Genomic DNA, 13,841 nt, shown 5'->3' with positions numbered 1-13,841 from the left:
TATTTATGGGCGCCTTTCAAAACTCTCAAGGACACCTTACAGAGCATAATTAAAGAAGAGCACACAGTAATACAAGACTTAAAAAATTAAAAACAACAATCAGTTTAGCAGAGATTAAGAAATGGAATATGCCAGTTTAAAAAGGTGTGTTTTCAGGCTGGATTTGAAGGTTGGGAGTGAGTCCATATTGCGGATGTCTTGTGGGAGAGAGTTCCAGAGACGGGGGGCAGAGTGGCTGGAGGCTCGTGACCCCATGGTGATCAGGCGGGCAGAAGGTACAGAGAGTTGGAAGGCAGAGGAGGATCGGAGAGTACGAGAGGGAGTGTAGATGTGAAGGAGCTCAGAGAGATATGGAGGTGCGAGAGTGTGAAGGGCCTTGAAGGTGAGGAGCAGCACTTTGAAGTCTATGCGCTGCTTAACGGGGAGCCAATGGAGTTGTTGGAGAACCGGAGTGATATGATTAATGAAAGGAGTTCTGGTGATGATACGGGCAGCTGAGTTTTGGACCTGTTGGAGCTTACGTAGTACTGATGCTCACTGAGCTCGCACACACACACACACACGCACACACACACACAGCAGGCCGTCCCCCTGTGTACTTCACTGATGGAAACACTAATATTGCTTCCACTGTACATACACGCACTTCTAACAGCATCTGGCCCACGGGGTCATTGTGTATGCGTGCTAAGCAGATGTGCAGTGACTTCCTGTTCATGAACTGAGGGCAGCTGCACGCTCACAGGCGACTGTAGCATGGATGCAGCTCCGTGGCAGAATACACGGCACACATTTACATGTTGGATTACAACAAATGCCAAATGAGACGCTCGAGAATAGTTTATTTTATTTTCAGAAGTGACTTGCTATCATGGTAGCATAAAGGTTTTAGTGAAGAGTTGAAGTGTTCTACTTTATAAGGCTGCTTCCTCTCTGACGTCACGCTGTGTTGCCGGCAGGTCGTGTATGGTGGAAGAGTCTGGAACCCTGGAGTCCCAGCTGGAGGCCACCAAGGTGAGCATCGCTCACTGCTGCAGGGACCTGAGGCTCGTCTCGATGCCCTCCTCCACTCCTCTCTTCCCCTCCTCCACTCCTCTCTTCCCCTCCTCCACTCCTCTCTTCCCCTCCTCACTCCTCTCTTCCCCTCCTCCACTCCTCTCTTCCCCTCCTCTCTTCCCCTCCTCCACTCCTCTCTTCCCCTCCTCTCTTCCCCTCCTCCACTCCTCTCTTCCCCTCCTCTCTTCCCCTCCTCCACTCCTCTCTTCCCCTCCCCACTCCTCTCTTCCCCTCCCCACTCCTCTCTTCCCCTCCTCCACTCCTCTCTTCCCCTCCTCACTAAATTCACAGTCCTGAGTGTGGTGAAAGTGGGGAGCAAAGGCTTTCACATTATTATAATTATCATTTTATTGAAATGTACATTTTACACCACAACGGAACACAAAAGCAGGACCAACCATCATACATTGAATTCCTTGACTAACAAGAGAAAGATTCATTCAAGTAAATATTGAACCACAAATGGGCCGGTTCTAAGGGTTCAGCCCGATGAGAGGGGGTACAGCTGCACATGGCATCATTAAGGCGTGTTTAAGAGTGACGTTTGAGTGAACGAGGACATCCCAATGAATACCTGAGGACTCCTCTGTCCTCGCGTCACCTCCTCGTGTCTCTCACTCGCATCTTACGGAGGCGGAGCTAAGACGCAAGGAAGGGGCACGAGTGAGGAAAAGGAGGAGGTGAGATATTCAATTGAGACGAGCCTTTGGACTTTAATCTCTGTGTGTGTGTGTGTGTGTGTGTGTGTGTGTGTGTGTGTGTGTGTGTGTGTGTGTGTGTGTGTGTGTGTGTGTGTGTGTGTGTGTGTGTGTGTGTGTGTGTGTGTGTGTGTGTGTGTGTGTGTGTGTGTGTGTGTGTGTGTGTGTGTGTGTGTGTGTGTGTGTGTGTGTGTGTGTGTGTGTGTGTGTGTGTGTGTGTGTGTGTGTGTGTGTGTGTGCGCAGCGTAAGCACCAGGAGATCCGGGCCATGCGCAGCCAGCTGAAGAAGATAGAAGACCTGGGAGCAGCGATGGAGGAAGCGCTGATCCTGGACAACAAGTACACGGAGCACAGCACGGTGGGGCTGGCCCAGCAGTGGGACCAGCTGGACCAGCTGGGGATGAGGATGCAGCACAACCTGGAGCAGCAGATCCAGGCCAGGTACACACACACTCACTCATGCACTGCATGTAAGTCCAATCTGTACTCATTTGAGTATTTTCCTGTTGTGCTACTTTATACTTTTAACTCATTTGTTTACATGTATGCATCTACAATACAGAATATACATCATTAAGTATTATTATGGGTTAGGCTACTCAACAGTATAGCCCTTTAAATAATCCCAAGACATTAAGGCATTCATACTTATAACACAAACATGTTATCTGTTTAAATCTGGCAAATGAGTACATTTACTTTTTGTACTATTATTTGATGCTAATACTTTTGTACTTTTCCTTGAGTACACGTCTGAATGCAGGACTATACTTGTAACAGAGTATTTTTACAATGTTGTATTGCTACAATTACTTAAGTAAAAGATCTGGGTACTTATGCCAGCTCTGCTGTCGGTAGGGATGGGTGTCGTTCAGGTTTTAACGGTACTACTACTTTAATCCATACGGCTTATCAATCCGGTCCTTTAGCGGTACTCTTATCGGTTCTTTTGAGAGAAAAGAGAAGGTAAACTAACTAAAGAAATGTACTGCATAAGTACAGCAGTGCAGAGCGACTCAGGTGTGCTGCTAACGGTTCTTCTGGAGGAAGATTAAGGACACATGACACCTGACGTGGGCGGGGCTACAGAGCTGCTAAAGACAGGAACCCGGTGCATCCCCCGTCTGGACGTGGAGCACTTCTGCTAAATGTTTAGACTAACTGCTCATGTTACCGCCCTCACATGCTGAACTCTTATTGCACTTTAGGCAACGAGCATCGAGACGGCTAAAGTTTAACCACCTCGGAGCGCTTAGTTCTCTCCGCCATCTCCGCCGTGTGTGTATAAAGCGCCCCGCCCCCTCGCACACAGACGGGGGAGAGAGAGATCTCTCGACTGGATTGGAAAGATCGAAAATACATCATAGACGCATTTTTTTTTGTCTTATTGCATGTTAGAAACTGAGTTGGTGAAACTAAAACTGCGATATAATGTTTATGTAGCAACATGATGACATATGTTTTAGATGTCTCCAGTACCGATAAAAAGACCGCTAACGTCAGAGCTTAACGGTACCACGGTCTTTAATCATTCGGCCCCGGGGTACCCATCCCTAGCTGTGTTACCAAATGTAATCAAACGGATCATGCAGCTGGAGCTCATTTGCTTCCATCTTTGTTTCAGGAACACCACCGGAGTGACGGAGGAGGCTCTGAAGGAGTTCAGCATGATGTTCAAGTAAGTGACCTGCCCAGTGTTCATTGGATGAAGGAACCCTGTGATAAACTATGTCATGATGTCATCATCAGTCGGTATCTGACCCTCCTCTTCTCCTGCTCCTCTGCAGGCATTTCGACAAGGAGAAGTCTGGCCGTCTGAACCACCAGGAGTTCAAGTCCTGTCTGCGCTCTCTGGGCTACGACCTGCCCATGGTGGAGGAGGGGGAACCTGACCCCGAGTTTGAGGCCATACTCGACACTGTGGATCCCAACAGGTCTGAAATGTGCAGCACTGTGTGGTATTGGCTGATATGGCCCCTGGTAGACCACTAGAGCTACTAGACTATCATTAGTATTACTGGCTGCTGTCCCCTGGTTAGGCAACTCAACATCTGTAATCAGTCTGTAAATAATTGCCATATATACTTCGGGTTGTAATACTGGCTGCTATCCCACTACTTTATACATACACAAACAATGCTTTTACTATGTCTATTTTATAAATTGTAATTACTATTCTTCTCTTTAATATTGTATGCATGCCTCTTCATTAATATGTAGCTATTTCTGGCTCTTTACTTTTGCTGTAACAATGTCCCTCTGTGGGATGACTAAAGGAATGCTAACAGAGGAATGTGTGTGTGCAGGGATGGCAACGTGTCGCTGCAGGAGTACATGGCCTTCATGATCAGCCGAGAGACCGAGAACGTTAAGTCCAGTGAGGAGATAGAGAGCGCCTTCCGGGCCCTCAGCACAGAGGCCAAGCCCTACGTCACTAAAGAGGAGCTCTTCCAGGTGTGTGTGTGTGTGTGTGTGTGTGTGTGTGTGTGTGTGTGTGTGTGTGTGTGTGTGTGTGTGTGTGTGTGTGTGTGTGTGTGTGTGTGTGTGTGTGTGTGTGTGTGTGTGTGTGTGTGTGTGGACCAGTGCTCTAACTGCCCCTCTCTGTTCCAGAACCTGACCAAGGAGCAGGCGGACTACTGCCTGTCGCACATGAAGCCCTACCTCGACAGCAAGGGCCGCGAGCTGCCCTCAGCCTTCGACTTCGTTGAATTCACCCGCTCGCTCTTTGTCAACTGATCCCTGCCCCCCAGGGACCAATCGGGACGCGTTTCCCCCCCACACACTTCAACACAAACACACGGCTGAAACTGCATGACTGGCACTAGGAATACCCACTATAACAACGTCTGTCCTCTATTTATCTGCTCTACTTTAACTCTTCAGTGGATCCGTCTACATTTGAATGTGATTGTTTTTAGCTGATTTAGCTTGTGCTTTCGATGAATTTAAGAACCTAATAGTCAAACTAATGTTGATAGGAACACCAACAACTGCAGTGTGCTTTAATAAACGCTACTGGTTAGAACTGGAATCATCGCCTCCTGTTTTTATTTCATTTTCCGTCTTGAAGACACAGTTCATATACATCAGTCCTCTGCAGCGAGTCATTCTGCCACCTGATTGGCTATCTGCTCCAGCTGGCTGCTCTCTCGGGGGCCCTGCTCCGTCAGATCGTGGCTCAGCTGCCAGATGCCCACGCTGCCGTCTGTCCTCCCCACAGCCAGCAGGTGGGGGTTCCGATGGTTGAAGGCCAGACAGGTTGCCGGTTGGTCTGTCCCCCCCTCGATGGTGGCTGCCGGCCTCAGGGACCTGCGGCCCAGGTCGAATATCTGCACCTCACCTGAGAGACGTGCACAGACGGCAGGTTCTGATTAACTGTTTCATTACAAGAACAAATGGCATCCTACATTTAGTCACACAGCTCAGAGCAATAGCAGGTTTCTTTAGGATATGTTGAGTGACCATTCAAATCCATGTTTACTATGTGATGGATAACAGGCAGGTGCAAGGTTCCTCAGGAGTCTGCTTCCTGATCTGATGAATACATCCAGTTTTGAATAGTGTAAAGTAACTACCGTACTTTTCGGACTATAAAGCGCACCTGTATATAAGCCGTCTGTCTTGCTCTCGTTCTGTCTCTCGGTTCCACTTTTACTTTGGCGCGCTACCTGTCTCACTCTTTTCCGGCCTCCAGCTTTTCCCGCTGGAGCCCGCCGCTTAAAGGTGGCGGGCGCGGACCGGTCATAGAGCCCATAGCGTTAGAGGTGGTTAATTTTACCTGTAAAATCCATAGATTTAGGAGGTTCCTAGTGGCCGTTAGCTGGGGGGAAAAAATGGGGGGCTTATAGTCCGAAAAGTAGATTTACTCTAAATAAGCACCATTTTGAGGTACTTTTTACTTCTACTCCACTACAGTTCAGAGGTACATGGTGTACTTCTACTCCACTACAGTTCAGCAGTTCAGAGGTACATGGTGTACTTCTAATCCACGACAGTTCAGAGGTACATGGTGTACTTCTAATCCACTGCAGTTCAGAGGTACATGGTGTACTTCTAATCCACGATAGTTCAGAAGTACATGGTGTACTTCTAATCCACTACAGTTCAGAGGTACATGGTGTACTTCTACTCCACTACATGTATCTAATACCTTTAGTTACTTCACAGATGTGGATGAATGATGTGAAATATAATCAAGTGTTGAATCAGACTTTAGTTCCACCTGGAGTAAATCCACCAGCTACCCTGCAGTCTACAAAGTACTTCAGACTAGCTGCACCTTCACCAGCTTTGAGAACACTTTCATGATCAATCATTATAAAACATATATATATTATTCTGACATGGACCAATCTGCACAACGACTACTTTTACTGTCGCTACTTTCACTATATTTCATATCTAATTTTACTTGAGGAACATTTTGAATGCAGGACTTACTTAACACTTTACTTTACTTTAATTCCTACAGCCTGGTAGCAGTGGCGGCGCTGGGGTAGCTACAGCCATACCAAGAAATGGCTTAGCCCCGCCTTAGCCCCACCTTAGCCCCTCCATGAAAAATGATGTTAAATTAAGCAAATTAAATTAAATAATAAGCAAAATGCTAAATGTTGAGAACACGGCTTATATACGGGTCGTGTCCACAACACACAAACTGATCCTGATGTAACAACTAGTGATGAGTCGGCTCGCACCGCGAACGAGCCGTTTGGTTTTGTTGTTAAGTAATACGAGACAGAATGATGTGATGATCTCTGCGCTCCAGCTGCTCCGTGCGTGCATGCAGTGACATGTCATATCCAAGGCTTAGAGACGGTTGGATACTGCTGCTTTGAGCATTGCAATACATTTATTTATGATTATCTTTAGGCTCAGCAAAGATTTGATGTCAGCTGTTGCTGTCTTTTTTTCTATAGCTAATAGTTACTGAATTAGAGCCCTGCTGTTTTGTCAGGGCCTTTTCTTTAAATATCATTTTAAAATGTCGATACAGTAGCCCCTTTTTTTAAATAGTTTGTATAGGTGTTGCTATCTGCTGTGTGTAGCGTGGTTCTGCAGGTCAGTGCATTCAGAGAGTTAGGGTCTGTCAATGCAATGAAAACATTCGGCCACAGCCAATCATGTCATTTTTACTTTTGAATACTTCAGTACAAAGGATGTCTTGAATAATTTAAGTGATATTTGTGTACACATATAAATCATTAGTCAAAACAGGGCTACATTTGATTGAATTAAAAGGTATAATATGTGGTAAACTGAAGAGCCCTTGGGAGCCGAAAGAGCCGGCTCTTCTTGGTGAGCCAAATGATCCGGCTCACCAGGAAGAGCCGGAATTCCCATCACTAGTAACACAGTGCACGTTACTGACGCAATATGGTTGAGACCATTCGGGCTTATGCTAGAAGAGGGGTGCAAGGAATAGTCTAAGTAGTGGGGGAGTTTTATTCACTAAAGGTGTGGAAATTCTCTGGCGTTATAATATCAGCGCGGTCAGATCAAATGCCTCTGAATAGACCTGCAGCCAATCAGAGCAACGACACGCTGGGTCTGCGTCAGGCCTTACTGATGAGATCAGTCAGAACCGCCATTCAGTATCCCTATTGGATCTTCAGCGTGTGCTGTCACACGTCACGTTCACAGGGATCGCTTTTTATTTATTTACAAATGTTCCTTTTTATTTCATACAGTTCCATTTGGATTGAGACGGGGAAATAATCTAAACCTCACGCGCGGCGTTTCACTGTCACGGGGGCGACATAGCGTGGATGTAATTACATTACAAATAGTGACTTGAGCCCCCCCGCTGTGTGGGTTAGCCCTACCAGAGGTTACCCAGCAGAAACACTGCCTGGTACTTCTACTTAAGTATAGACCAAAGTGCTTTGAAGCTAGAGTTAAGTGCTGTACCTTGTCCGGTGGCTGCTGCAAACACCAGAGGTCTGCTTGGAGACCACTGCAGTTGGAACACGTAGGAGTGTGAGACCCTGAGAGAGAGCAGCGGGGGGGCCTGCAGCAGGGAGTGCAGGTGGGCCAGGCCATCAGTCCCTGCACTCACAAACAGGTTCCTGCAGACACACACAGGTCAGCACTGATCCCCATAGTATTGTATGTTAGATATTGAAGGGGTGTTGCTTGGACCTGTGGAAGGGGGAGCAGTGGATGGAGTGCACGGGGCCGCTGCGGGGCTTGAACAGGAAGACAGCGGGGGCCCTCAGGGTCACACTCTGGCCTTCGGGGGGCACAGCGGCTGGCGTCTGGGATGAGAAGGAGCATCTGAGCAGCAGACCCCCCTCAGAGCCCACCAGGAAGGTGTCGGGGTCCCAGGGGGACAGAGCCAGGGAGGTGACCCCCACAGTGCTGCTGCCCCGGGCCTGAGGACACAACAAGCCCGTTACTCTCTGCAGAACCCAGTAACAATAACAACGTCTCTGCGCTGGTGTGAGAGTGTTCTTTCATGTCTGTGCTGCTGTGTAACATGCAGCGCGTCTTTTGAGGATGCATTAATCAAAGACTTGTATTTATTCAAATAAATGACATCACGGTTCCCGTACATTGCAATGCTTGTATTCTGGAAGTGTCCCTCTCTTGTGACCCGAGGCTCACCTTGAAGCTGCTGCTGCGAGGGAGCTGCTGTGGCACCAAGGCGTAGGCAGCGCTCAGAACAAGCCGGGCCTCCTCCAAGTCCACCGTCCACAGCAGCACCCGTCCTGCTGAGCCCGCACTGAGGACCCCAAACTCGCCTTTCTTTTGCAGGGGCACCCAGGCTACCTGCACACACAGACCATGTTTAAGAGAACATGGCGCCTCCAGTTTAGGTGTCGCAGTGACGTCCTTCCTTTAGCAGTCACTCATCAGGGTGCGCCACGTAATCACTGAGCGCAGGAACCACTTTGCACTGATGGAGGTCTCAATAGACTCTTCCAGAGGCTCACATGTTGTCACTGTGCTGAAGCCTCAGGACACTAACACTGTGTGTGTGTGTGTGTGTGTGTGTGTGTGTGTGTGTGTGTGTGTGTGTGTGTGTGTGTGTGTGTGTGTGTGTGTGTGTGTGTGTGTGTGTGTGTGTGTGTGTGTGTGTGTGTGTGTGTGTGTGTGTGTGTGTGTGTGTGTGTGTGTGTGTGTGTGTGTGTGTGTGTGTGTACGTGTACTCACTGTATACACAGGCTCTCTGTGGCTGTCTGCTGACATCCCAGTTTGGACCAGCACCGGGTCCTGAGTCCGGCTGGTGTCCCAGACCAGCACCTCTCCACTGTACAGCCCCCCTACACACAAGGCAGGAAGGGCTTATTGAAAGATGCTTTTGAATTCCATTGTGGTAAATGTAGGAGCCATTGTGTTTTTAGCTGGACCCCAAAACCGAAGAAGGTGCTTGGATATCTAACAGTTGTTTTTACATCTGTGTCTTGTAATTACCCCAACTTTTTTTTCTCACACACACACACACACACACACACACACACACACACACACACACACACACACACACACACACACACACACACACACACACACACACACACACACACACACACACACACACACACACACACACACACACACACACACACACACACACACACACACACACACACACACACACACACACACAGTATATTTGCACCCAACAAAATGATGAACAAAAATTATGTATTTCTTTAGTTCTAATTGGAAGTTAATACAACAGTTAATTTACCATTTTGAATATGTTACACAACAAAAGCTCTTAAGGATAGTTATCTGATGGGATAGCAAGGCTAGCAATGAAGCTAACCATATTGGAATAATCATTTTTGGTAAATGACCAAGACTGCATTCCCACAGCACTACTAAAGCCAGCACTCACACATATGTATACTGAGGCTCAGGCCCATGTAGACCCCAAAGGGGGCTTGAGCACCTGCCCTTCGGCCTACTATAAAAGAAGGGCCCTTTTTGTCAAATATAGTTTATAATGGGTTTTTTGTAACCCAAGCCAATCGTTACACAGAGTTTTTAACAGTGCTTTAGCCAATCAGAATGCAGATCCTCCAGTACCGGAGGCGCGCTCCTCAAAAGCGAGGTGACCGCGAAGGGCGAGATCTGCCGCTGAACGGCAAAAATATAACTCCGATAAATCCGGAATACCTCAATATAATATTTTCAAATCAAAACAGCAACTTGCTTCTAAGGTTGTAGATGTGTGTGTGAGAAGGCCTGCTCACTGGAAACTGGAAATAGACACAGAAGGACTCCCGAATTGGTGAATCAAGTAAAGAAATAGATAACAGAAAGTGCATCTGTCGCCCAGAGGGTTAAGTCAAAGTTGAGATAGTTATCATGTGAGGAGAATTTACTAAAATATACTTCATTTCTTTGCATTGAATTGTAAACAACTGTCACGAAGCAGTGTTTGAACAAACCTTAGTCATGGGTTGGTTTTAAATACAAACATTTCAATATTCCTTTATGTCACTGTCACAAAAAATAGGCATTCCAGGCATATTGTTATTAACAAATATCACCAATGTGACCTTTGATGCATTGGAGCCCCTTCCCCTCCAACATCCTCTGCACGTGCCGGCTGAGGCTAACAACCAGGGGGCCAGCTGCTCATCAGGAGCCATGACCATTCTCTCACACACTCTCACACTGATGACTAGGAGCAGGGGCCGGGATCGGACCACCGACTCTCGATTGGAGGAGGACTGCTCTCTCTGCCGAGTCCCATGAAGCGTTTGGTGTGTGTGTGTGTGTGTGTGTGCGTGCGTGCGTGCGTGTGTGTACCTGCGATGAGGGCAGGCTGCTCGGGGTGGCAGCACAGAGCGGTGACGGCAGTGGGGACATGAATCACCAGGTCGGCCTGTTTGGGGTTCAGGCTGCGGCGGTCCAGGTTCCAGGTACACACACACGAACTCTCAGTGCTCCAGTCTCCATCGTCAATCCTGACCAACAAAAACACACACTTCAACCAAACTGACCACACAGCACTAGTTGCAAGACCGTCATGACCATAATGACACACAGTATTGCCAAAGCTTTGTACAATTACGACATCTATACATAAACATTCAAAAACATTTGAACAAAAACCAGAATAACATGTTTTCTGGACAAGGAAAAAAATGCAGTAGACACACACACACACACACACACACACACACACACACACACACACACACACACACACACACACACACACACACACACACACACACACACACACACACACACACACTTTATTGATCCCAATTTGGGAAATGTTTGCGTATACTATATTTATTAGGTGAAGCACAAACATACCGACCGTAGGCACAGGCAATAACTGAACCGGTACAGTTCCAGGAAACACTGGTTACATGAAGACCTCTCTCTTGTGCGCTGCTATGTTGAAGGAAATGAAGGCATGAAACCTGCAAACATGAAGAACAATGTCATACAAAGAAGATTAACCCACCTTGTGTCCAAAAGACTTGCTCGGAAATATTTAAACGTAAAGTCCTCAGCAACAACTGCACACTTTCCCATAGTCATTTGGCTGGTGGGCCGTCCCCTGCCTCTGTAATGAAAACACGGTGTTTGCTCATGGGTCCTACTCACTCGCTGCCTGTGATCCTCCCAGTTCACCTGGAACTCATCAAAGGCGTGACTCCTGGCATTTCTGACCAGCTCTCTGATGACAGGGTCCTCCACCCGCTGCAGGAAGTCCCTCAGGCCGGGCAGCTCCAGCCCGTCCTGGAGGAGCAGCTCCTCCTGAGGCTGGGTCTCTGTCTGGGTGCAGCAGGTGGAGGAGGACCCCGCCTGCACCTCGGCCTCAGCTCTGTGCACGGCGCGGGTCTGACAGCTTCTCTGAAATGCCAGCAAAATAGGATGTTAATCATAGAGTGATGTCAATAGCAACTTTTGGCCACACAATTAATTAAATTAGATATAGAAATTAATTGGAGTCAGATAAATACATTTAACATCTCATATTCAAACGATCGAGTGTCTAGAGCGGGGGCCAAACACCTTTACTATAAGAAGAGCCGGTTTGCCCCCTCTGCCAGCAAATACATTTTGTCTGGAGCCGCAGACAGCTAAACAATGGTTATACATAGTTACACTAAATATACAAGAAAATAGCGTTTAGCATTGCATCTATGTACTTTAAGATCAACAATTAAGAAAAAAGCTGAAAGTCTATTGCTATTTTTACCTGTTATAAGAAAAGAAGCAGCCAATGCTGTGTTTTGTTCTGGAATTTCTTTCAAGATTTTCAAAAAGTGTTCTGGTTTGATAATATCTCACAATAAATCGAACCTACAGGTAAAACAGCATTGTTGGCAGTAAGCAAAGGATTATATACTCTGCAGAATTAAACTGGATCACTGGATTTATCCATATTTATTTTTTCCAAGGCTGAAGGTCTGAAACTCCGGATTGTCGCCTCCAGGGAAAGGGGCCAGTTCATACAAGTTGCTTATTCTATTTTTTGCAGTATCATCTCAAACCCCAAAATAAAAAGTCATCGATTATTTATTTCCAATTGCCCCTGGCATAGAGCAACAAGTTATTTTGGGGAAACCTCATTCATGTTGGGTCTGAGTGTGAAGTTACTTCCCCCTGTGGCTATTACCGAGCAACACCTGAACCTAACATGTCAGCTCGCTAACGCTGAGAGTTCAATCTGTACATTTCTGGAATACATGATAAGTGTGTGTGTGATGCTAACAAACGCACAGTGTGTGATGCTAACAGACGCACAGTGTGAGTGATGCTAACAGACGCACCGTGTGAGTGATGCTAACAGACGCACAGTGTGAGTGATGCTAACAGACGCACAGTGTGAGTGATGCTAACAGACGAACAGTGTGAGTGATGCTAACAGACGAACAGTGTGAGTGATGCTAACAGACGAACAGTGTGAGTGATGCTAACAGACGCACAGTGTGAGTGATGCTAACAGACGAACAGTGTGAGTGATGCTAACAGACGCACAGTGTGAGTGATGCTAACAGACGAACAGTGTGAGTGATGCTAACAGACGAACAGTGTGAGTGATGCTAACAGACGAACAGTGTGAGTGATGCTAACAGACGAACAGTGTGAGTGATGCTAACAGACGAACAGTGTGAGTGATGCTAACAGACAATCAGACATACCGACTCCTGCGCGGACTGCTGGGATATCCTCCACTGAGACTGAACACTCACTGAGTCCAGGGCTTCGTCAGTAAACATGCTAGTGATCAGCTAAAGAGCATTTCAATCATTAACTAACATATGGTAGTTAATGTTGATATGTATGAAGTGCATTCATGCCGGTAAAACAGAATAGTAACTGTGAGGCGCTTTTCCTACAATCTGAAAAGCTAGCGCTCGAGTCATTCTACAAAGCCAGCGTTACCTTGGATACGGAGAGTCAAGAGAGAAATCCCACAGTGACGCGATCTAAAACCCGGAAGTAAACTCTTTCCGGTTCCTTCGACAAAAACCAATGCAATTTCTCCATAGGATTTTGGAAAATAGCTCGAAATGAGGTCTGTGGTTGACACACGTTGAAGAGACAGATCACGTTTAGTTCAGCCGGATAATATCCACATGTCTACCCTACTTTTATAATTTTCGAATTATAAATCTATCGATTAGATTTATGATTACCGGAAGTGGTCAAATGCTAACTGAGGCCCAATCCCAAACCACTCCCTCGACCCTACCCCTCCGTGATGGAGTGAACTCCGTCTGTAGCCACACTCGCAGCTCAACGAGCTCCCATAGATATATATAAACACTAGATGACTCACCCGCGCTGCTGGCCAATGGAGACCGACGTTGCCACTTGGCCGCCATATTGCTACAGGCAGTGCTCTCATTCATAACATTATGGTTTACTATTTAAATAACCATAGCTTGCTCAATTTTCAACCAATTTTCAAACGGTTTGGTTTTTTATAAACATCAAAGATGTAGTTATGATACTGCATACTTATAATCATGGACTTTCATATGAAAATAACATTAATCAGATAAAGCAATAGCAATATACACACACACACACACACAAGGTATTTATATTAAATATTTGCCGGTGTATATATTTCCATTTATTTTAATATTTAAAATAAAT

General features: G+C 46.6%; 2 protein-coding genes across 7 annotated transcripts in view; one reads left to right on the top strand and one right to left on the bottom strand.

The window, feature by feature from the left end:
• sptan1 (spectrin alpha, non-erythrocytic 1) overlaps positions 1–4,785 on the top strand; it is a 53,763-nt gene extending 48,978 nt beyond the window's left edge. For all 6 annotated transcript variants that reach the window (XM_034095549.2, XM_034095548.2, XM_034095547.2 and 3 more), the window contains 6 exons: positions 960–1,014; positions 1,999–2,195; positions 3,379–3,432; positions 3,542–3,688; positions 4,061–4,208; positions 4,365–4,785. In XM_034095549.2, the coding sequence (XP_033951440.1) occupies positions 960–1,014; positions 1,999–2,195; positions 3,379–3,432; positions 3,542–3,688; positions 4,061–4,208; positions 4,365–4,490 (727 nt within the window). In that variant the 3' untranslated portion in view covers positions 4,491–4,785. The remainder of the gene's footprint in view (positions 1–959; positions 1,015–1,998; positions 2,196–3,378; positions 3,433–3,541; positions 3,689–4,060; positions 4,209–4,364) is intronic.
• dync2i2 (dynein 2 intermediate chain 2) lies at positions 4,774–13,115 on the bottom strand. The gene is made up of 9 exons (XM_034095550.1): positions 12,878–13,115; positions 11,334–11,582; positions 11,037–11,146; positions 10,521–10,678; positions 8,910–9,019; positions 8,361–8,525; positions 7,896–8,128; positions 7,665–7,822; positions 4,774–5,094 (listed from the first exon to the last, which is right to left on the bottom strand). The coding sequence occupies exons 1-9, from the start codon at positions 12,953–12,955 to the stop codon at positions 4,859–4,861; spliced, it is 1,497 nt and encodes a 498-aa protein (XP_033951441.1). The 5' UTR covers positions 12,956–13,115; the 3' UTR covers positions 4,774–4,858.
• Positions 13,116–13,841: the final 726 nt, after the last annotated feature.

Source organism: Pseudochaenichthys georgianus, chromosome 12 (genome assembly GCF_902827115.2).
Source record: "Pseudochaenichthys georgianus chromosome 12, fPseGeo1.2, whole genome shotgun sequence".
In the NCBI taxonomy this organism is placed as follows: domain Eukaryota; kingdom Metazoa; phylum Chordata; class Actinopteri; order Perciformes; family Channichthyidae; genus Pseudochaenichthys; species Pseudochaenichthys georgianus.
Note: the sequence above shows the minus strand (reverse complement) of the source record. Positions and strands in the feature narration are given on the sequence as shown.